The following is a 25011-nucleotide window of genomic DNA, read 5'->3' as shown; positions in this document are numbered from 1 at the left end:
GAGACACACACACCTCCCCCTGCAGTGTGTGTGTGTGTTTGTGCTGCCTGCATGTGTTGGAGGGGAGTGGCAGGGGAGGTTAGTGGAAGAAAATAAAATTAATAATATTTGTGTAATGTAATGTCAATAATTAATGTAATTCATTTAGAACTCCAGAGGCAAGTGAGAAGAAATGTCGTGAATGGTAACGGCTGGTTGGCAGACTGTCATGCAATAGTGTGTGGCTGACCTACAGGAGTGTGAATGTAAACGGAAAACCAGGCACAGCCCTCTCTGTCTCCCAGCTCCACTCAGGGGTACCGCTGTCAACACCGCCTCATAACATCAAACAGACGCCTCCAAGGTCCTGACTCTCCCTGGACAGAAGAGAACCGGGGTATTCATTGCAGAAAGCAGGAGTATTCTCCCTATGTCCTGGCCACACTTCTGATTTGCCTGTGTCATTTTTCCTCAGTCCGATTGGCTGAATAAATCCTTGCCCCTCCTCCTCCAATGTGTGGGGATTTGAGGTGCAAAATGGCTGCCTGGGTTCACCCAGGTAAGAACAACACATGGGTGGGTGTTGAGACAGAACTCTTTGAGATCCTTGAGAGGAATGAAAGCCTCTATAAGTTAATTAGAGTTCAGTCAGAACCACATGAGTGATTACTCATGAGTCACCACTTAAAAACACTGCGGCTCAAGTACCTGTGAGATTACCCTGAAAGACCAGGCCAGATGCTATTAAGGTTTTTGAAGTGCATGAGTGCACGGGTACATTATTGCTAAAACAGATCTCTAACTGGAGATCCCCCCTGACCCCTGACCGCGGGAATGCTTGGGGTTTTGAACAAGGCTTCCCTGCTGATGAGGGCATCGTAATTCACTGTCAGCTTTCAGATTAATTATCCCTGGCCTTGCACACAAGAAACCCCAGCAGGAGGTCAAAGGTCACTGTGCTGCCCAAGGCCACATAGAGGCAAGGCCACATGCACAGGAAATCCGCCTCTGAGAAGCGAGCTCTCGGGTTCCTCTTAACCAAGAAATAATGTGCATTTTCTAAAACTAAGCTCACGGGTCCATATTTTCATGGATTTGACCTTGTGATGTTCACCTCACAGTGCAAGAAAGCCAAGTGAGCAACACAGCGAGGTTTGTCGGAAAAACCCACCTTTTCTCAAAGCCTCCAAAAAAAGCACACTGCATTCTGGGTGGCGGCTGTTCTTCCCCTAATTCGATTCGCCACACAGCTGTGCAGATCGCTCACACCACGCGACCATCCCTTGGAAAGAGAAAAAAAATAAAACAACATGTCGTGGCAGAAAGCGTGGCTGCCCGGACTTGAACGGCGTGTTCCGCGCAGAAGCTTGCACGTGCTCACGTTTGGCCGTCGCCTCGACTCCGCTGAGTGCGAAGCGTCGGGTTTTCGGCCGCGATGCGCCAGATGTCTGCTCCTCAGAGACCAGGGGAGGCACACATGCCTGTCACCCACTGGGGACGTCCTCCACTGGGACATCGCCCTCCACTCCTCCACGTCCCCCTTCTCCCTCTTCTTTCTCAACCTCTGCTCTGTCACTGAAGTCCCCTGGGGTTATAAACATCTCTCTCCGGTGCCTTCTCTTCGCCTCCTCCCGTCACCAGGGCTGGGGAAAGACTCTTGGTGCCCTCTCAGTCACTATGCTTTGAGGTCACATCTGCATTAATTCGCTCAACAGTCTGGCGTATGTGAGACATTTACAGGGAGGCTGTTAGAACACTTAGCGACGTGTCTATCTGAAACACATGTGTGCTACAGCATTGTCCCAACAGGGGTTTAAACCCGGGACTGTCAGCTTCGGACTGCAACACTAGAGCCATCACCCCACACTGCAGCTCAGAGATTTGCCTCTGGCTTAGCTGGGCCGTGATAAGGCCAGATGGCCCAAGGTGTTGTTTTACAGTTTGACAGATGTACATTAAACACAATTAAAAGTACACCTACTGTATGCACACAAGCACACTCAAACACATGTACAAACACACACACACAGACACACACACACACACACACACCTCTCAGTCAGATTCCCTGATTCACAGAGGTAGAGAAGCTTGGCTATAATAAAAGGGTGTGTGTTATTTTCATTCTAAAAAAAGGCTCTTGAAGACAGATCCAGAGTTTGACAGGTTGCTGGTTAATAAGCAGATGTGTTGAGAAAAGCACTCTACAATGGCTGACTCATTAAAACCTATTGCGGAAGCTTAATAATTAAACTACAGCCTTATGGACAGAAGGCTTAGCTGCACTACCCTGCATTTTTTAACCCTTTGTATTAAGGAAGCATGAGGTTAATTGGATAACACTTACGGGTGGACAGTACAACGGAAGATTCTTAGCTCGTCTGTTTGACTCTCAGGTTCTTTCATTGTATGCTACACATTACCGAGCTAGTATTAGTATTAGCATTAGTATTAGATTTGGCACACAGAAAAACCTGAGACAATCAATGTACAATCAATCACTGATCTTACCATTGACTCACACGTTATAAAATACCCAGTTTAACAATGTACCATGTTTCCAGGTCACAATAAAATGTTCATGAGAGATTAAGAATATCATTATTTAGTGTTGCACAGTGGTGTTGCAGGCCTTACATACATGTTCATAAAAGCTCCAAAGGTGTTAAGCCTTTATTTTGTACGCACCGGAGTATTCAGACTTCGATCCGAGAGAGGTTGTGCGTACCTGTCAATACAAGAATAATGAAATGAAAGCGTCCATGTGTTTTTTTTTTTCCCCCGCTCTCCAAAAATGATTTTCGCACAAACTAATATAGATTGTGCTAATAGTGCCTTTCAGTCTGCGATCTTTTCTTTTTTCATTCAGAGAATGCTGAGCTGATTGCTAAGTGCAGCTCACCCCTACTGCAGCACCTCATTATACACAAAGTCTAAAGGGCTTCGGCAGCTGGATATCACTTTATGACGTTAATACCAGATTTTCTCAAGTAGTTCTGTTAATAAGAGGGACATATTAAGTCTATTTATTATTCATATGTACTTTGCTCACAAATTGCTACATATGTGTAGCCTCTTGCCCTTGTTCGGCTGTGGGATCTCTGTAAGTGGACCAGTAACTAAGACTGTTTTTGCTTGTGTCAAACTGAGAATGATGTTTGAAGACTAACCCACTGATCCATTGAGGGTTTGCATTTAAAAAAAATCACAGGACAAACCAATACGTTTAACATCTGAATACTGTTTAAAATCAATTTCATCATCATTTGAAAGATATTTTTCTGTAAAATTTTAGATTCTGATGGACATGATGTCTTATGCTTCAGTTTCAAAGGGGTATATTGCTTTCCTGTTTTCATCCTGAGTTGTACATTTACATTTGTATTTACATGTATTTGATAGATGTGGAAGTAATTTGATTGCTCTTATCCGGAGCGAATTGCACGTCAGGGTGAATTAGTGCATACCACAAGGCCACATGTACAACTGTACATGCAGAAAATGACAGAACACTGAACATATGCCAGTGTGTCACATGGTGCTTTAACAACCAGTGATGTGCTCAACACTGCAATAACCATAAATTCAAAACTGAAGAATGTGTGTCAAAAGGCAACAATACCGATGCAATAGAAAAGATCAGATTTAAAAGATTTCAGTCCTGTAATGAAGCACAGGAGGTGTAGGTTCTGAGTTCCCTAATTTCAGGGTTACTGCCTTACAAGGTGCGCATTATGGCAAATGAGGGCTGGTGGAATAATGGAGGAAAGAGAGAGGAGACTCTCACAGCCCTGGGCGGCGCCTCTACCACTCCAGCTGAATTTGCCGCACAGCTGTGGATGACTGACGTCATGCTGACATTCTCTGAAAGGAAAAATGTGTATACATACACATGCACTGACAAAGTATGAATTAATCATTCTGGCAACTCCGGAGAAAACAGCTGGCCAGATTTGAATGATGCTTTCTGTGTGTGCATGTCTTGGAAACTTGATGGGTGGGTGTGTGTGCGTGTGTGTTTATGTGTGTGTCTGCGCTCTTGTGCCTGTGTGTGTGTGTGTGTGGTGTGTGTGTGTGTGTGCGTGTGTGTGTGTGCGTGTGTGTGTGTGTGTTACAGGGTAATATGGAGGTTTCTCTGAGGGTGTGTGTGGGGGGGGGTGTCTTCACTGTGAAGCCCCCTCAGTGATGGATGTAGGCTGACACTGAGAGGCGAGCACTGGGGGGGGGGGGGGGGGGGGGGTTACACCAGCATCAGCAAAATCGGAGGGAATTTGCCTCAATCAAGCTGCTCCAGAGGGTCCTGAAAGAACCAATCACAGAGCGGTTACCGCCAGTCTTCTCTGTCAGTCAAGTCCCATCAAAGCTCCGCCCGTCTGGGTATGTATGGGTTGCACACACACAGCACACGGTAACGAGGGCAACACTTTCCCTGCGGTGCTCTTTCAGCCTACCCCTAATGTTTACATTCACATTTACATTACTGTCATTTTACAGATGCTCTTATGCAGAGCGACTTACATACATGCAGGTTACAATTATTATCCATTCATACAGCTACATATTTACTTGGGTAATTGTGGGTTAAGTGCCTTGCTCAAGGGTACAGCAGCAGTGCCCCAGCAGGGAATTGAACGAGCAACCTTTCAGTTACGAGTTCTGCTCCTTACCACTACACCACACCGCTATAGAAGCAAAGATACAATGTCATCATGTCGGTTTCTACCATCATCAGTTTATGGGTGGGAGGCTCGTCGCTTTCCTGCTCGGAGTCTGTCTCATATAAGCTTGTCATCCCATTTTTCAAATCACACTTTATCACTGACATTCATCATGTATGTGGTATCTGCTCCTCTCCAGAGCACCAGCATACGCGGCCATAGAGTGCACAGTCCAAATGACAATTTGCAAATCGCAGGCTAAATAAGGACATATCTGACAATTCTGACAATCAAAACCTATTTAACCCCACGTCAAACAAGCAATGCCCTCACCTCCCCACACAGCAAAGCTCCTTCGGATGACAACCTCCGCATAAAAGCAAAGCCAGTATCGTAAGCTCACGGCTTTCTCACAACCGCTACTGGGGTGGAGGAACAGAAATGCAGCATTGTCCTCAAAGGTAAATCTGAGTGAATTCTAAGTATTAACCTGACTGTTGGCTATGATGAGATCGCTTAGAAAGGACTTGGGCCTGAAGTGACGACACCATCCGCCTCTCCTTACGATCTCCTTTACGATCTCCGTCCACAGACTCCTCCTCTCAGCTGCACATGCAATACCTAACTGCTTTATATGTAGGAATGCAGTAAATTTATGCCCCCCCCATTCCTCATTGCTGCTATGTGTTTTTTTTTTGTCAATCCCAAAGAAAATATTTGAATTTGGAAAATATTATCAATCAGTTATCAATATATATTTTTTTATTTACTCTCAACTTTCACCATTTTCTTTTTTGGTCTGATTTATCGGATGTTGCCAACCTCGCGTGCGGATGGTCTGGAGCCCCTTGGTCAGCGGAGGGCCGAATTAGATTCAAATCAACAGGACCGGGGAGTACAGCTGTTCCCTCATGGAACAGGATACTTGTCCTGGGAAAGCAGGCCACTTGTGATATGAATTATTATTAATTATTTCTTTATACCCTTTGTGGTATGAGGCTTTGTTTCATATTGTTAATGTGGTTGTTGGCTAATGTTCTATTGGCTATACTGCTAGGACTCACTTGCCTCTCATAGATAACTTGAACTGTCTTATTTTTCACTTACTTACTCTAAGGGTGTCCTCAGATTGCACTATCGCATTATTGTTATTTAGCAGACACTCTTATCCAGGGCAACTTACATAGGTTACAGTTTTACATGTCATCCATTTATACATCTGGATCTTTACTAAGGCAGTTCTGGTTGAGTACCTTCCCCAAGGATGCCGCAGCAGTGGCCCAGAGGGGACCCGAACCTGCAACCTTTTGGCCCTGCTACACTTGCCACTACACCACATTGCCACCATGCTGTTATTATTATCTGGTATCATTTGAAAAACCTCACCGATGACTACCAAGGAGCAGAATCAGAACCATTCACTCCCTCAAGAGCTATTTGAAGTGTAGCAGTGCAATGCTTAAGGCACTAGCAGGTATGACGCCAAAGTAGGACCCTCCTATTACAACCCTACAGCTTTCAGAGAGTACACATTTTGCCAAATCAATCCTTGGACAAAAAAGTTAACTCACTTCTCAGGCAGTTGTCTTGATAGATACCTTGCTCTCCCTCAAAACAGTTGTTTCCTGAAGAAGTGGCAAAAAAAGTTTTGATGAAGCTGAAAAATACAATTTTCACCTCGGCGGAGATTAAGATGATGTGAGGATATTAAGGAATTCATGGCTACACGCGAAACATGATGTTCCAATTAACACCAATTTCCTCTCAGGATTATATAAAAAACAGCATGTGGTATGAAATCTATGTGTTAGTCATTATAGAGGTGACACGTCCTCGTATGGTGCTGTGACACAGCTAGAGGGGTGTGCAGAGGTGTTGGAGCCCCTAACGGTGCCTCGTGTCTTTGCACACTCACACTGCACTTTTTCCTGGGGAGCAAGATCAATTTCATCAAAAAGACAGATTTCAACCGTGTTGCAGAGACGCACAAAAGACCGTCACGTGTCACCCGAGTCAGCTGCGTTCCAGTCGCGCCGATCCGCGTCTGTAACTGGGCTCCTTGAAGGCGTGCTTATTATAGGGTCAAAAAATTTCCCCGTGCATTTGATTTGTTCCTGATGAAAACTGTACCTCGTCAGCTCGTCTTCCAACGTGATCTACAATCACAACCATTGAGGCTCGTTTTTTCTTTGCAGGCCTACTAGCGCAGGAGTTAGTTTTGTCTGATTTTGACTGTGGGAGCTGACTTGCAACCAGTTGTAATGGGGAACATCGAAAAAAAAAAAGTTGTTTTTGATAGACTAGACGTGGGAGAGCTCTAAACATCCTCCAAATAACCCACATCAGTTTGAACAATTGTGAAACTCCAGGCTTCTAGCCGACACACTGAGCTTTAACACTGATTTAGCAATGAGGTAACGCTTGCGTCACCCTTACAGGTGTGCTGTGTGAATGACGTTAATTGGAATCTCTGCACGAGTCTCATGCACTAATTATGTTTATTGGTATTCTTCAAATAATGAAATAATTAATTAAGTAATTATTTATTTGCCATATTTTTTAAACCACTGCATCTTACAATAACAGTATGGAGTGGCGCATGAAATATATATGAGGAGCGATGAAGACAAAGATAATAAGCACAGAATAGCGAGGATTACAGTAAATGGGCTCAAAGGTATACAACAGTGCTAAAATAGAGGATATAATAGTTAAAATATAGTGCCTGCCAAGTACCCTTAAGAGCAAAATACACCGTATTAAATGAACACAGGGCCAAAGATCTACGTTATAAAAGCAACATTACTGTAAATCATAGTGTTTAAGTGCCAAACAATGATCCATAAGAACGACATTAACTCGCAGTATGGCAGCATATTCACAACAATGCCTAACAGTGATCTGAAAGAGCTATGTTCAGCGCGATACATTACAATCCACCTGGAGCTGGAGGAACTTCACGTCTATGTAGCAGCATTAGCTGCTGAATCATTTAGGCCTATATGCTTTTAAATGCACCCCCCCCCCCCCCCCCCCAAGTTGTACATTGCAAGCGGTCAGTCGGCCCTTGCCCGGGATAATGAGCAGGAACAACTAGGCCAAAAAATTGTCAGGGGGGAAAAAACTAATATCAAAAAACAGCCATTTTAAAGCACACTCCAACAGATCAAAACTAAACACGCGGTAAAAGACAACCTAACCCCACCCCCACCAATCAGCGCTGCTGACTTCCCACACTCGCAATCTGCTGGAGCAGCCACTCCAGGCAAAATATGAAATATGCTGATAAATGACTACTGTTAACATGTGGGCTGCTATTTTGTAAACAAATGCGTGTCTTAATTTAGAACACATTACAGCATCCGTTTGTTAACTTGTTTTTATTCATGCTTCAACGCGCATTATGTATTGTATGAGCCGAGACCTTTCGCCTATTAACGTATTTTAGAATCAACGATGCCAAAAATCGCTGTTGTTTAAAAGGGGTCACACGTCTCTCATAATGGTTACAAACAAACGATGTTAAAAGATCAGCCTACGCACAACCGTTTTATCAGACGTAAACAGTCTCTCTTCTGGTTTACAAACAGCATTTGAACTAATTTAAATCAGAGTCCCTGCAGATGGGTCAACACATTGAGACCGAGGTTGGCAGAGCATTACTTTAAGGTTGCCAGCTATGCTACACATACCTTACTTTTCGCGAATTCAGACCCCTAGGGAGTATTCCCGCTGTTCATTACTAATGCTTTATAACTTTTCTTAAAAAAAAAACATGATTAATAAAATATAATATAATAAAATAATAATAAAACTTCATATTTTGTTCTTACCTTCACCATAATATGGCTCTATGCTGAAATCTTTTCGAGTGACTAACTAAAAAAGAGCTTTTTCGAAACCCTTTCCTGATCTCATGACCCTAACAAACTAGAATTTATTTGCAATTCGGTTCATTTAAAATGTATTTGCAATTTAAGGTTCGTGAATCTTCCCATACCACTTCATTAATCTGGCTGTGTTACAGTAGGCTACGATTTAAAATTTAGAGTGAGCAATTTCTCAAGTCTGGAATAATGAATAGTGGAACGTCACTCCGTTTATGACAAAACCGTTGCGGCACGTTCTACACCGATTCAGTCAACGCGGGCATCTCCCATTGTTGCCCCCCAAGCATTCCGGTGCTGCCCCCTACCATTCCAGCGGCGTACAGCAGATCTCACATTCCGCGCATTGCACAGCTTCCAGCGGGATTGATTCTCTGTTTCACTCTCTTGTTAGTGTGACTCCCCCTCCTCCCCCAGCCGGTCGGGTTTTATTATTGCCGGGACTTTCTCTCTCTTCTTTATGGGAGGCGTTTAATTCAATAGTCTCTACCCTCATGTTTATGTTTTTCATTGCGCATTTTGTTTGTGTTTATGAAATGATCATACGCACTGTGGATATATTGTAAATGGCCGAACGCCCATGATTTGTCTGTATGTATGAATGTCCCATTTGAGAGTTTTAATAAAGTATATTCAGTCAATTCAATGCTCAATAGCTGAGCAAGCTTTCAAAGTAATATTACACCTTTGACTTTGTAACCAAATGGGCAGTTCATATATTAAAGACGCAATTTTAACGTTTTGCTAAAATACCAGGCCTCTGTCAAAGTAAAAAAAAAAAGGTTTTGCATTTCAATTTGAAAACACACAAATCTGTTTCGCTCAACTATTATCTTTCCCCGAACCCCCAACATTCCTTTAGGAAGGTTGCTGGAAACAAAAAAAAAAACGGTCTCATTCGTACTGCACTGTGGGCATTGTATCCCAAGCTAGGCATTAAACGTCCTTCGTTTTTTTTTCGCTTTGGTGTGTGTAAGATGTGCGTGTGTTGAAAAGTGGGTGTCGCTAAGCATGCTGGGCGCAGAGCTTCAAGATGATGGTGAGGAGAGGGAGAGCGTACAACACAGCGCGGCGTTCGTGCAAAACATTCAGTCGTAAAGCGTGAACGCGAACCGGGGTAAAGTCTGCATGCAATGCACGGTGGCCTGCCTCGGACCCCCGCGAGTTCTGGATTTGCCAGGACGACGTGTGTTTAGCTTAGAGGCGGGGAAGATACAATGTATCTAAACCCGAACTTTAAATTAGCGATCCCGTGTCCCTTCTGCCTTGCATTAAGCTGTATGGGGGGAGAAAAGCTGCGCGTGGCGTTCTGTTACCAAGTACACGCAACTCGGTTCACCGGGAGATGGTAACGTATGTACGAAATTGGAAGGAACATGGTTGAGAGGACCAGTAAATTTTTGTTGATCGTCGTTGGATCCATCTTTTTCATGCTGATTTTGTACCAGTACGTGGCTCCGGGGGTGATGAACTTCGGGTCTCCGCACGGGTACCTCATCGAGGACGATACGGATATCTTTCCCACTCCGGATCCGCACTACGTGAAAAAGTACTATTTTCCCATCCGAGACCTGGAGCGTACGGTGGATTTTGAAATCAAGGGCGAAGACGTGATAGTTTTTCTGCACATCCAGAAAACTGGGGGGACCACTTTCGGAAGGCATTTGGTCCAAAATGTGAGACTAGAGGTTCCTTGTGATTGCAGACCGGGGCAGAAAAAGTGTACCTGCTACCGCCCGAACAGAAAAGAAACCTGGCTGTTTTCACGGTTTTCAACCGGTTGGAGCTGCGGCTTGCACGCGGACTGGACAGAGCTCACCAACTGCGTCCCGGGGGTTCTCAACAAGAAGGAGAATAAATTAAAAAACATGAGGTACGTATGCTGAAATATTTCATGATGTGGTCGACTGCATTTATCTACCTAAACTGTGGCTATAGTTAACTAACAGCAGCGCCTCATTTTTAGGACTCTTACAAACCTTGTCATACGTGCGTGCGTGTGGGTAATTTCCATAACACTGGAGTCCAGTATCAAGATACAAATACCTGATCTTGTGTGTTTAGGATAAAATTTGATTTTACCGTGCTGCTATGCGTGTACTGGAAATTCTAACCGTCAGCAGTAAGGCAGCAACCCCCTTCTCTATACATAGCAAGCGGGGGTAAATATGACATGCCCCTAACTGCGCAGAGAAAGTGGAAAATTACTGCTTTATCAAACGGTCTTTGTAAACACTGGGGTAATTCTTGCCAGCTGTGTAGCGTAAGTGGTTGCAAATTCCGGCGCGACCCGAGCAAGGTGAACGTGTTCCGTCTCGGAATCAGTAGTCGGAGGTTTTTGCGGTAGACTGTTATCAGCCTCCTGTCGGAATTAGTTTGACTGAGCGGTTTTTGGCATCGCTTGCTTTTCTTTGGGCACACTGGGTCAAGGAGGACCTTGCTGGCGACTTGATATAATTTAGTCAATGTGTGTTACAGGTGACGATGGTAGAACGTGTTGTTGATTGAAGCAGTTATACGGTTCGTTTCGGTCCTGCATAACGTTAGCCAAAATAATACTTTTTTTTCTATTGATCAAGTTCTTCAGCAAATAATTAAACGACAATAGCTTGACGTTAAGACAGTAATTTAAATGGTAAGCTGTGCAATTTTTGCGCAGGATCCTTCAGTGGAAAACAAGAAATTTTCTAGACTTCTTAAAAAGTTTGGGGTGGACGAGTAAACAGTGCCATAGAAGATACATGTTAGTAAACAAGACTTTAATATTATTTATTCTTTCTTGCTCGCTATTTAGGAGCCAAAGCACGAAGCGAGTGGTATAATTCCCATTTCAAAAGCCTCATGTGTCCTACTTAGAGGGACAAAAAGATACAAATTTGAATAGGCAAGAGGAGAAGCCGCTGTAGCCTACTCCGAGGAACGGCTGCTCTCAGGCGTTCAGGCGAGCGCGCATCGATTTTAATGTTTTGTCAAATAATGTCAACATATTTTCACATACACAAGAGACCGAGAGAGCTGCCGGCTGAGTTATACATTACTGATTCAAAGCGGGGCTCCCCGTTGTGTGGCGAGCGCACACAGTTGGCGAGCCATGTGTACTTACTAACCCAGGACCGCAGTCCTCAAGTGTCGTCTTACACCTTATCAGTGTTTTCATCAGTTAGCGTGGGGATATGTCAGTCGTACATGAGGTCACGCTGCAGTACCTACTAGTACCCCCCCCCCCCCCTCCATTCTCCCTGCTTTGACGACCATGACAACAATGCCCTACTACAGAATTCCAGCCCCGCATTCCTCGCACAAGGGGGTTTTCCACGGGGCGGGAACAGCAGCCCCGGGACCCCCCGGCGTCGGGCTCCGCCGTAAGACCGCCGATTACTGGCGGTTATTTCAGTCGCGGGCATCTGCTACACAGTTAAATCTGAGCGATGACATAATGCTATTTTGTTGTCTCTGGGTCTTCTACATTACCCTGGCGTAACGTTTGCGGTCTGTTTGGACGTCGTCATCACAAGCAGCTCTCAGTGCAAATATTTTTTCACCTCGCATATTACAGATCACGTTGATGAACAAATGTATTACTTTAGGCAGTTCAGGAGTGTCTGCAGGTATTTTGTATGGTATTGTAAATACATTTTAAGCACAGAATGGGTAGTCACACTTTACCTAACAACGGCTTGGTGGATGTTTAATTCCGAATGTAAGTGTTACACATGTAATTCAATTAAGTGGTCTTTCATTCAGGTAGTGCGTAACGAGGTCTTCTTCCGTAAAGCTCTCATAAAAGGTACTTATTTGAAGCGCAGTGCAACAGGAGTGATGACTCCTGAATGTCCTTCGGTTGAAGCTGTAGCTAGGCTTTCTTTCAAACTGCGTGATCTCATAAGCGGTGAAGACATACTTGACAGCCCCCCCCCCCTCCCCCCCCGGCACTAACCCGCAGCCGGTGTAAATCTTGGAAGATTGCGGTAGTCGTGTCATTGTTCAGCGCCAGAAGTGCAAGTCCTCAACGCGGACCGGTCAGGGTCAATAATGCAGCCGAGCAGGTCAATATTCCTCATTACCGGGATCTGACAGCGCTACAAGCTCTGACGCGGAGCTCGGTGAAAGATGCCTCTTCACGCCATTGATTACGCTGTTTGCCGAAGTGCGTGCGCGTCGCCGTACACCCGCAACGAGCCTCCGTTCAGAGGGCCCGTGCGCCGTTCCCAGGCGGCCTGTAATCCTCACTTCTAATTCATCAACATGTCAAGGAAATTGGTTGTAGATTTTCTCCTAGTGTTAGGGACGATGTAGTTCCATGTTTTTAGACGCTTCTTGTTGGCATCTCCCTTGATAAACAAGTGCATTAAGTAGATAAAATACATTACTTGTACAGCTGTGAATGCACGCGCGTGCGCGTGTGTGTGGGAGGGGTATAAAGTGACATTTTCATTGGTTTCCATATGCTCTATTCTGAGCAAACCTGGATACGCGATTCCTGTCAAACACAGCCTGATGCTGGTCTGTGCCATGACTTGACTCGCTTAAAATAATCCTACAGAGGGCATTTTAGACACGTGATCTCACTGGAGTGAAATTACCGACCCAGGCGTCTTATAACATATCCTTCCTCATTGCTGCAGTGGTTCATTATTAATGTTGATTCAACATTACGCAAACATAATTAGAATGCTCTTAACGTTTACCTTGTGAAAGTCAGACCGGTGGGGCACAGACTGTAGTTGATAAGCTTATGGTAATAGCCAGTCACAGTGCATTAACCTAAAAAAAAAGGAATTGCCCACTAGAGACTCGCAGAAATCAATCAGTGATCATTGAGCCTGTCTTATCATCAGAAGGTTCTAGGTTTGAATCCTGAATGGGCCAACTTAAGGGAGGTTCTTGACATGAATAGCCACAGTACATTTCTGGATAAGGTGGAAAATGTATGCCCCAAGGGACCAGGCTATCTGCCTAGCAAATTCACGACAGTCAGGGGAATAGGGGAAATGCATACCTCTGTATGTTGAGTTATACCCAGCAAGTGAGTCAGGTCTAGAGAAAGTACAGCCCTGTTTTTGTACTGCGTGATGAGCAGTACAGTGACAGTCTGGAACTATGGGTGAGGAACGGACATCTCTCTTACCAGGTAAGCTTTAAAAAAGCAAACTCAAGTAATGTTTAAAGACAAAACAAAACAAACTGGCATAAGAACAACCCCTTCTTTAAACCTAGGATGCCAGGACCACTGGCTTCCTTGTGGCGAGAGGAGGAGCAGCATACGCATGTTGCATTTTAATCGGGACTGCCCCGGGGGGATTCAGGATGCTTTCCTCTTTTTTTTTTCCCCCCCCAGTCGTTGGAAAATGAAACAATGGAACCTGACAGAGGGAGGAAGATGTGCTTTTTTATACAGGCCTCAGAGTACAGGCCGCCCAGCAGGGCACTAATGTGAATCAGTGCGGGTGATTAAGAGCCCAGCGCTGACTGGTCCTCATCAGCGTTCAGATGTGTCGGGAGGGATTACCGAACGCTAAGGACAGGAGCTGTCATTAATCGCAGTGGAGGGAGCGGATCACGACAGAGGTCTTAATCATTTTCCTTGATGAGTTTTTTTTTTTTTTTTTTTTTTTTTAAACTGAATGGGAGGAATGTTTGAGAAAATGGTGGCAGTGAAGAATAGTGGTAAGGAGCAGGACTCCTAAGCGAAAGGTTGCAGGTTTGATCTCCCCTCTGGGGCTCTGCTGCTATACCCCTGGGCAAAGCATTTAACCCACAACTGCCTCATTATAAATATCCAGCTGTATAAATGGATAACATGAAGAACTGTGACCTATTTAAGTTATTCTGGATAAGAGCTTCTGCTAAATGCCAATAATGTAGCGTAAGCAAACTGAGTGAATGTGCTTCTTCGAGTCAGCAAACACATTTTTGTTTCTTCCAGTTTTTTTTTCAGTTGTTCTGACCCTGTCACAGTTGATCAAGCTGTCATGTGAACCAGTGTTTGCCTTAACGTCATAGTGATTGTTTGAAATTGGAGTTCCGCAGAGCATCTGCGTGCAACAGCAGATTTAGCATCCGCCCAGGGATTCCATTAATGGCCCATGTGTTGCTCGGGTCCTAAAGCCCAGGAGTGTCTCGCGTACTGCCTGCAGGCAGGATTTGGCTTGTGAGAGACTCGGTGATGGCTCTGAACAGAGGTATGCCAAAACCTGGCTGTAGCTTGGCTTATACTTGCAGCTCCAGATGATGAAAGTTGTTGTTATTGTCATTATTCAGCATGCCATTTGTATTTGCCTGTACTAATTTAATTTAACATTCAGGACAGAGAGACCAGTTTGTTTACTGCTGTTTAATGTTATGCTTAGAGTAATGGGAATAAAGACAATCCTTTCAAAGTACTTGTTTACTTTTGCATGTTTTGGAAAGTGCATCTCTGTGGGGGATTTGTGTTGAATTTTGTTCATTTTTGATACATTCTAATGAATAGGTGAAAGTTGAAAATAATTGGATAGAAATAGGGGGGGGAAAAAAAGCATCAAAGTCCAATGGAAACTATGTAAAGTATTACTGTGATCTCTTTAAAGAGCGTAGCGGCCCTGAATTGAATGTGTGTAGGTGTGTTGCAGAATCCCTCTTGGGCACGCGCGCTCCCCAGCATCTGTGGCCCGACGGGTATTGTGAAGGAAGTCCTCAACCCGCAGCAGCACCGACAGATTGGATTTGAGACTAATTCTGTCAGTGCAGATTTGGTGGCAGTGTTTCACTTTAATCGCAGACGTGATCAGACAAACAAATTGCGACGCCCACACGCTCCCCTGGGGGGGGTGGGGGGGGAGGGGCGTGGAGGCGGGATCCTCCGTCGCAGATTTGTGCAGATAATTGCGCTAATCGTGGAGAGGGACGGAGATGTCTCTGAGGTGTGTGCGAGGCCCCGCGTGGGCACCCTTCGGGATGCCGTGAATCTGCAGCTGATCAAGCTTTGAATTGCCTGACGCAGCTCGTAACTTATTTTTGTGTTTCAGAACGTATTTTAGTCTTGTCAAGCATCTGGCGTGTAGCACTTCTACAGTGCTGCTCCTGGCTGTGTTACCTGGCCATAATGAATATCATGTGTTTGGGTTACATTACACTGTTGTCATTTAGCAGATGCTCTTATCCAGAGTGACTTACACAGGTTACAGTTTTTACATGTTGCCCATTTATACAGCTGGGTGTTTACTGAGACAATTCTGGGTTAAGTACCTTGCCCAAGGGTACAGCAGCAGTGCCCCAGCGGGGAATCGAACTGGCAACCTGTCGATTACAAAGCCAGCTCATTGCCAGTACACTGCACAGAGCTCTGGAGAATGGGGGGGGAGTAACTCATTTTGATCCCCCTGAAGTTGGCGGAAAGATGCCATCATTGTTATATTGGCCGGCGTTTCTCCCAGGGTGAACCTAAAACGCCCTCTGGTGCGCAGCGAGGAAAAACCCTTCTGTGTGCAGTTCTCAGCTGCCGGAGCAGCAGCGTTGCATAGCGGTAAGGCGCAGAGCTTGTAACCGAAAGGTTGCTCGTTCAGTTCCCCGCAGGACACTGCTGTTGTAACCTGGGGCAAGGTACCGAATCCACAACTGTGGCACCAAGTAATCCAGCTGTATGAATGGTTAAAAAAAGTATAAAAATTGTGACCTTTGTAAATTCTCTGGATAAGAGCATCTACTAAGCGATAGTAATGTAAGTAATGTAATGCATTATGCATGAGAACACGTGAAGCGTTTCCTTTTCAGGCTAGCGCGCATACCTGGCACACGCGCATACCACTCCACGCACACACTGCATTCACTTCAGTGCACTTCACCTTCAGATCAAACCGCACTCACATACGCAATTTTGCATTCAGCTGTGACACAGTGTGGTGCCCCATCTCTCTACCACACACACACACACACACACGCGCACACACACACACGCACACATACACACACACACACACACACACAAGCACACACACACAGTGCCCTAGTTTTGCCTTGAGAATATAGAATATTGGGCAGACTGCATAGAGAGGAAGGTGTGTATTTATGAGCAGTACGGCTACACAGTTCTGGGTTTACGAAGTCTAGCCCTTGGTGACTGTGGGTTTCTACAGTCACTGTGCACTGTGGAAGAAGTGGGGTGGCTGGATGTCTTCAGTGGACCAGTTCCTCCACACACCTCCCTGAGGGAAAGCTGAGAAGGAATACTGAGTGCCGCCTTCCTCTGAAATGTCAGCGGCGGCTTAGCTTTGAGGCAGACTCCTATTGTCTCTCACTGGCTTCTGTGGTGTTAACTGCAGCTTCCAGAGACACCACCATACTTCCCGTGTGTTTCTCATGTCCGCTAGTGAGGCGTCTGGATGCGGTCTGCTTGGTGTCTCTGACAGCTGGAGTGCATTCTGGGAACTGACACTTGACCCAAAGGGTACGCATGCATGGCTCTATTTTGCCGGCTCAGACAGCTTTCTGAACGGTAGTCAAAAGCATTACCATCAGGGCTTGTGTGGGAAAACAGAATCCTAATAACTCACAACACAGTGTAACCCGACTCTGTAGTAAACAGGGGTGGAACTGCAGACTCGTACGGAATTATTGTCAGGGACCATGTTTATTGGTCTATTGATCCACGGGACACAGTGGTTATTGAACTTCAGTATGCAGTGGTAAGGATCATTGAGCCTTTTCCTGTGGAACGATGGAGCACGTGGTTGTGCAGAGAGTGATTTAACGGCGAGTAAAGGCTAATGCGTTCTTCAACCTCGTCGTCTGAACCGTGCGTGCACAGTGCAGTGCTTTGTATTGTGGCAGGACAGACAAGACGCAACAATTCAAGATCCTTTCTGTAAACCAGGATCGTCGTAGCAGCCTGGATTGGATTAGACCACTGATTCTCAATCCTGCTCCTGGCGCCCCCCTGCTCCGCACGTTTTCCATCTTTCCCTGCTATACCTACCTGACTGAACTCATCAGTGGCACTTTTTGATTAGTTAAGCACACCTGATTTTATCAAGAGCATGCATACTAATTTCAATCAGGTGTGTTTGGAGCAAGGATAGATAGAAGATATGCAGGACAGGGGGGCTCCAGGAGTAGGATTGAGAAACACTGGATTAGACGGTCGGATTTCCAAGGGTTTCTGCTATCTGGCTGAATTTAAGTCTGGCTTTGTACCTGGAAGAAAGTGCTAAATCGCAGTGGCCTGGGGCGAGAGTTGCTCCGTCTGGGACTCGGTTAAACACGTTAGGCATGCTCCTTATGACCTTTATGAACCCATCCTGCATTGAAAATAATTTTAGGGTTTTCTCAATGTCTGATTAGGGTGCACATTGAATGAAAACTAATTTTTTCAGGTGAACGATCAGCGATTTTTTTTCAGTGAAGGGCCCTACATGTCCTTTGAGGTCAGCGTTGTGCGTTACGCCCAAAGGAATGCACCAACACAGTCTCGGAGACGCCTCCTCCTCAGATGATCCCTGCCCCCCTCTTCAGGTCTCTAGCTGTTTGGTTTCTCCGCCAGCCGGGACCATCCCAGCTACTTTTACTCTTCCGCCTGGAGGTAAAAACAAATAAACAAACACAAACTTCAAACGCGGCAATTAGCAGCCCTGCAGTTTGTTTGTTTTATTTTTTTCTTGGTCATTTCCTCCACTCTCAATCTTTTATTTTTTTTTTTTTTGACCCTCTCTGTTTTGGTTTTGTGCACTCCCACAGGATTGTGGGGAAAAATGAGCAGGGTAATTACAGCAGACGAATTTAGCACGGATCTCACCTGCGTCTGAAAGGGTGACCCCTGTGCTCCCCCGGACCGGGTGGCGGCCACGTTAGCGGCGAGTGTCGCCGTCCGACTCGCCCTCGGCACAGCGCGGCCATTGTGCAGTATTTTGCCCTGCAGACTCCTCTCAGAGCCGCACTTAGATCAGGATGTGGTGCATCTTGGGAGCTTATTATAGCCTGAGGCCTGTTAGGGCGGCCCATAGAAATTGCTCCAATCTGGCGCTTGGGAGGAGGTGGTGGTGGGGGGGGGGGGGGGGGGGGGTTGATCGCTGGCCGATACCCCCCCAGACGCCTGACGCTCGAGCCACTGCATAAATGCTGACTTCCGAACAACTCTGCAACCTCTGTTTTTAAGTTGGGAAGGGAAGAGCATGTACTTTGAAGCGGGGTCCATCCTGATCAGATTAGTCAGAAGCCCATTTGAAAGTGGTCATAAGAGCATATGTGGTGTGTTGGGACAAAGGAAGTAGAGTGCGCTCAGGTTATAAGGATCACATCTGCCCAGGATAAATCGGTTCTCACAAGAGGTTGGCTCTTATGGTTAGGGTTAGGGTTAGAGTTCTAAAGGAATAATCAGATGATCACATTTGTTTTAAACAGTGTTTTTAACTGGGGGAAAAATGTCCTTGCCTAAAGTGGTAATTCATTGAACAAACTGTATATGAAGCGTTCAGTATTTTTAAACCATACTTTATTAACTAAAAATAAAAATAACTTTGATTAATTATTTGGACGTCGCTGCGAGAATTGCTGGAGCTGTTCGAGCTACGGTGCTGTAGCCTCGTCAATCCAGATAATTAAATTAAAACATAAAATGATAGTTTGGCTCACATTAATTGCGTGTCTCCATTATAATTGGCACTGCGGTTCCTTGCCTGTTCGCATTCGTTTTCAAGATGCGACTCCTCCGTAGTTCTCCGTGCAGTCTTAAACAGTGTGGGTTGTGGAATGCCCGGGTTCTCAGCTGTGTTTCTTTTCTTTGCTTTTAAGGTTATTGAAGTCTGAAAAAGGTCATGGTTTTTCCATTTGTAGAAAGTTGACTAAATGTAGGAAAATGAGAAATGTTTTTCTAAAATATTTCATGTTCTAGGTGCTTGTGTAAGGGTGAGATGAGACTCTATTCAAACAGCTTTTTTCCCCATTAATTAAGCACCATTGTATTCCATTGTATTCCATTGGGTACCATATTACATGGTGTAAATGAGCCCAAACTGATTCCTAATTAATAATGGAATAATTGTGCCACAGAGCTTTGATCAGTATATGTTGGTCATTCTTGTATCAGTATTTCTTGTAAGCTGTGCCATCTACATACACTCTCAGTGGGAGAATCTTCCTAAATTGTTCCTGTTATAATTCCGGTAATACTAGACATAGCTGATTTACAGGTCCTCCCTGTGTTTACAGTAATAACTGTTGTTGGTGTGGAAGTGTTGTAACCTGCTATTTGGTTCTTTGAGGAAACAAATGACCTCAAAGCCAGGTTTTTGATGATTGTGGTCTTCCTCCTTCCTGTTTATGCTGTGCCGTGGTGTTCAGGTGTTTTCCAAATTCATTCCTGTCTTTGAAATTACAGATATTATATATGTGTCAGATAAACATCTCCGTATGCTCCACTGCAGCAGGGTAGCATAGTGGTTAAGGTGATTACGGAGCAGTCGTACCCGAAAGGTTTGCTGACTCGGTTTCCCACGAGGGCACTGCTGTTGTACCCACGGGCAAGGTACTTAACCCACAATCGCCTCGGTAAATATCCACCTGTATAAATGTAAATAACATTGTAAAAACTGTAATTTATGTAAGTCACTCTGGACAAGAGCGTCCGGTAAATGCCAATAATGTAACGCGCTGTTGAAGCTATGGCCTGTGTTTTTGAGTCCGTTTTGACTTCCTGCATGGTTTTGAACACTCTTGATGTGGTACAGTGTAAACCAAACAGTTTTAGCCGGCATAGGAAAGCAGGCAGCACCAGACCCTCCTGTTACTGTCCTGAACTTCCAAGACAAGGAGCCATGCATTATGGAAAGAGCACTGTGAGTTGAATATCTGATCATAGTAGAATATCTGTGCTGAAATTGGGTGCAGCGTTGTCACAGCTATAGCTCTCCCGCTGTTCGTAAGGTGCTGGTGCGTCCCTGTCTGCGGCTAATGCAGTCCAGAGCGGTTTAGAGACCCGTGTGATCGAGCACTGGACGGAATGAGTGGTGGCGGGAGCACCGTAGACATATTGTGGTGCTCCCTCTGTCTCATGCCTCTCTCCTTCTAGTCTCGTCTCCTGCCGCTGTCACGGTAATCAGACCGCCGAGGCGATTTTCCACGCCGCGGCTCTTCGGCTATCCGAGCGTGACCGGAACATCAGAGGAAATGTACTTTCATGGAAGATTTGCCGCGACTTCCAAAATGGCCATCTCAGGCCCCGCTGCCTTCTGCGTGAATGAGCACACACGTGCGCGAGTAGGCGGACGGAGGTAATCGCGGGGTTAAATTCAATTAGTGGCGCCGTCAGGCCCCGTCCATTACTCTCCTCTCCGGCGAGGCCGGCTTTTCAGATCATCGCGGTTTAACCCCGCCCCCTCCCCGGCCGGGGCACCCTCTGACTGACATCACCCATAAGCCTTTGGAGCAAGTGCTCGGAAGAGGGAGAAAAGGAGACGGAATAAGGACGCTCGATGGCCTAATTGAAGCGCGTTATTGAAGAGGCCCGGCGTGGCAGCTGTCAGTGAAGAGGCCTCCGGGATCCGACTCTTCGGGATTTAATTTAGCGCCTCTGTGATTATCTCTCCGCTTGCTCCCCCGGGCGCCCGAGCTGAAGACCATCTCCGGCTCTCACTCGGCTGAGGTCATCACCAGGCACTCAATTCCACCCCTGCTTCATGTGCAGGACTTATTTCGAAGTCCATTAATAAAGCGATTGCAGTTTTTTCTTTTTTTTCCCCCCCCCCCCGATCACACTGCGTCAACGAGGGGCTGGGTGTTTGAGCCGAAAGGTGGCCATATCCAGGGGTGACGTCAGTTCCAGCTTTTTGAATTGAATTTTTGAATTGAATCATTAGGCTGTCTGGGAGCAAGCGGAATTGACAGGCGTGAACTGGCGCAAACTGACATGGCAGCAAAAGTGATTTGCTCTCCAAAGAAAGTAAAGTTGCTTTTGTAGGTTCTGCAGTCTGTGGGAATTCTCAGAGAGCGTGCTCTTCCCTCTCTTTGGTTGCCAGTGCAGCCGGGTTGCCAGGTGCCCTGGGTCAAGATTACGACAGGCTGTGATTGGATGGGGAGGGGCGGAGAGGAAGTGGGTTTTGACAGTTTCGCGGAGTGCGCCGTGCCTTTTGGGAGAGGCTCGGGGGGTGAGTCCGTGATTCTCTGAACCAGGACGGACCCGATGTGTTAATCTCATCAGATCAGCGTGGATTAAAGCCGGCCGGTGTCAAAGCCAGTTACGTGGCTGTGCTAATCTCCCGGCTGTCTGTATTCCTGAATCGAGTACAGAGTTTCTCCAGTCCTTCATCTTCTCTCTCTCCTTTGTTCTCCCTCTTTTCTTCTGTCTGTCCCTCCATCCCTTTCTGCCTGACCTCTCTGACACCACATGTATGTTGAGCAGAACAGTGGTGGTGTGTATCTATAATACATTTTTAGGTCACAGTTGGATGTGTGTGAGAAGGAACAGTGACTTTCTAAGAGCTGCAGTGAGCTGCAGGTTCTTATTCTAGCTGTACAGGGATGGGGAACAATTTTATCCGTCTTGCACGGGTTGATCTCTCCCTGTTCTGCAGCAGTAAGATGATTGATATTTTTCTGCTGTCTTTCACCTTCTTCAAAAGGACAGCATTCCTAAAAACGGCAGCATTAGGGTAATGTCACATGTCAGCCTGATGAGATGTTTCCATACTGTAGTTAAGCTTGAGTTTTGAGCTTTGCCCTGGGGGGGGGCTGCAGAGCGATGGAGAGAGGAAGAGAGAGAGAGAGGAGGGAAGAAAGGGAAGCAAGGGAGGGGGAGAGAGAGGCGAGAAAAGAGAGAGCAGAGGGGGAAAAAAGGGAAGAGAGGGAGGGAGAGAGAGCTCTGCCGTGCATTTCATCCCATTGAAAAATTACAAGGGGGAGAAGACTATTGCAGCGGCAGGAAATGTATTTAAAAAAAAAAAAAAAAAGAGTACATTAAAGAAATGGACCGCCCGTCACTCACAGCAAGGTCAGAGCTCAGGCAGCGGCCTGGCGATGCTGCAGCTGACAGCTCAGCAACAGCGTTCATTCCGGATGCAGTGGGTCACCGCAGCACTGCAGTCACGGTGGAAAGGCGCGGAGCATGCGCGTCAAACTCCGACCCCGCGGGCGTGTCGGCACGGGTCCGACCGGAGCCATTCGGAGAGGTGAGGATGAGCCCCCCACCCCCCAATATGTGGTGCTGTTCCGCACAGCAGGTCTGGGAGCTGTCAGTAATAACGGTCTTTTAATAAACAGCGGCCCAGCTGCACAAGGCCTCAGCGGGGAGCGCTGTGGAAATGAAGAGAGTGACGGCCGTTACAGTGGAGCTCCGCACACAGAACGTGTGTGTGTGTGTGTGTGTGTGTGTGTGTGTGTGTGTGTGTTTCCTCCCATCGTATGCACGCTCACGGAACACATAAAACCTCACTCACTGGTGACTGATATGATGAATGCCTGATGACTGTGTGTGTGTGTGTGTGTGTGTGTGTGTGTGTGTGTGTGTGTGTGTGTGTGTGTGTGTGCGCGCGTGTGTGCGCGTGTGTGCGCGTGTGTGTGTGTGTGTGCGTGTGCACGCACACGCTGTGTGTGCTCCTGTGTGTCTCTGTATCCATGGAACTGAATTAGATAGCCACCTATTCCCAGTATTTCGACATTTAGTCTTCTTGGAACTCGGAAGATTTGCTTCAAGGTCAGGAAATAATACTTCTTTGTAGTATAAGGTGTAACTGTTAAAGTGCAACCACCCAGCTGAACAGTAGCTAATGTAGCTAATTAGCTCAGATGCCAACAGATTCATATTTTTGGCTGTGAGTTAAAAACTCATCCATTCACAGTAAACACTCACAGAAAGTAAAAGGGAGAAAAGACGTAGTCTTGCTGGCCTTTTTTTTTTTTTTTTTTTTTTTGCTTGTTGCTGAAACATGTATCGTTCAAAGTGCATATGATAACCCTGCTCTGGTTTGCTTTTTTTTTTTTTTGGAATATCAGGCCGTGCATGCGTCGGAATTGTAATGCATTGTGTGTTGGAGGTGTTTGCAGCCCCCCAAACTCCAGTCGTCTGTTTTTTTTTTTTTTTTCCCCTCGGCCCGCATCGACGTGCCAAACCAGATGTCTGGCCTCCTCAGTGAGCCGATTTTTGGATGCAGAGGACAAATTGCCTTGCGATGACTGATTAGATGGGGGGGTGAAAAAAGTAGACCTATAATTAGTGCGCGGTGTCAGGGCGTGTGAGTTGAAGGACAGCCGAGTGTTAATTAGCAGGCCCCCTGAACAAGATGCAGATTTCCGCTGCAGCTGCAGGAGTGCCCCCCCCCCCCCCCCCCCAACTCCCTCCCGCTCTCTCTGTCCCATCTCAAAATTGGCATCTTGTGCGAGAATCAGCGGACATGAAGGGTTGTCTCCAAGGGGCAATGACAAGCCCCATGTTTCCACCCTCCCCCCTGCAGAACGGCAGAGTTTTGAAGGTCGGAGTGGAACAAGTTTAGATGGACGGGGCAGGAGAGGTTCAGTAACAGTGAGCCCTGGGCAGCAAGTGAGCAAGGGGGGGGGGGGAGTCATAAAAACGGGAACAGCGCCGACTCCTCTTCCTGCGGAAAGCTAATTACCCAGCCTACACCGGGGAGGCATCGAAACCACCAACAAAGGCCACGGTCCCGTGCCGCGGTGGAACCGCTGATGCACTCCGGCTCATCCGCCAGGTGCGCTTTTTCCTCCCCCCTCCTTTTTAATAAACGATGAGTGATTCTTGCCGGTAGCTGTAACCTTAATATGCCACTCATCCCATTAGAGACCCGGTACTGAAAGGCCATTAATCAACTGTTATTAGGCTAACGGTTTCCTCCTGTCAGTTCAGCCAGGAAGCCTGTACTGTACATTCAGCCAGCTCCATGTAGTACGTACAGTACATTGTGTGTGTGTGTGTGTGGGCGTGGCAGAGGATGAATGCGTTCACTTGTGCATTTGTGTGTGACCATGCTCTGAGAGTGCTGTGAAGGGGCCCAGCCTGTGTTCTGGCCTGGCCCTGTGCTCACACCTCTCCTGATGCCTCACCCTCGGAGAGAGGGAAGCCAGTCGCTCACCCCGGAAAGGCCTCACGATGCACTGACCCCCCCCGTGGGGTTGTCGTAGGAAACGGTGAATTCTGCAAATGTGGGCCTGCTATACCTTTCAGGTTTGCTTGTATCAGTGCGTGCATGCGTCCCTCCGCATACTGTTCAAACGCTGCCCTACAGTGCCAAGCACCTGAGCCGGCTGAGCTGAGGCAGCAGGCAGGATGGGCGGACGAAAGACGGGCAGAGGGACTGCTACACTCTGGAAGAGTGAACCTGAGCTGGATATGGAGCTGTCCCCATACACTGGGGAACTCTGGGAAATGAGATCTCTCGGAGGGAAGGAACAGGACAGAAAGGGCATGATATGGGAAGTGTTTGTGCCCTGGGACTGTGGGCTGTATTCAGACCATTTCTTTTGGGATCTGTCATCCTCTCTCGGTGTGAAACCCTGAGCGTGATGCCATT

The 25011-nt window shown here is 46.4% G+C and overlaps 1 protein-coding gene across 1 annotated transcript in view; it reads left to right on the top strand.

Annotated features, from left to right (window-relative positions):
* Positions 1-9571: 9571 nt before the first annotated feature.
* LOC118795056 (heparan-sulfate 6-O-sulfotransferase 1-A-like) overlaps positions 9572-25011 on the top strand; it is a 101276-nt gene continuing 85836 nt past the window's right edge. The window contains exon 1 of the mRNA XM_036553412.1: positions 9572-10397. Within this exon, the coding sequence (XP_036409305.1) occupies positions 9880-10397 (518 nt within the window). The 5' untranslated portion in view covers positions 9572-9879. The remainder of the gene's footprint in view (positions 10398-25011) is intronic.

The sequence above is a fragment of the Megalops cyprinoides genome, chromosome 2, assembly GCF_013368585.1.
Source record: "Megalops cyprinoides isolate fMegCyp1 chromosome 2, fMegCyp1.pri, whole genome shotgun sequence".
NCBI classification, from domain to species: Eukaryota; Metazoa; Chordata; class Actinopteri; order Elopiformes; family Megalopidae; genus Megalops; species Megalops cyprinoides.
Note: the sequence above shows the minus strand (reverse complement) of the source record. Positions and strands in the feature narration are given on the sequence as shown.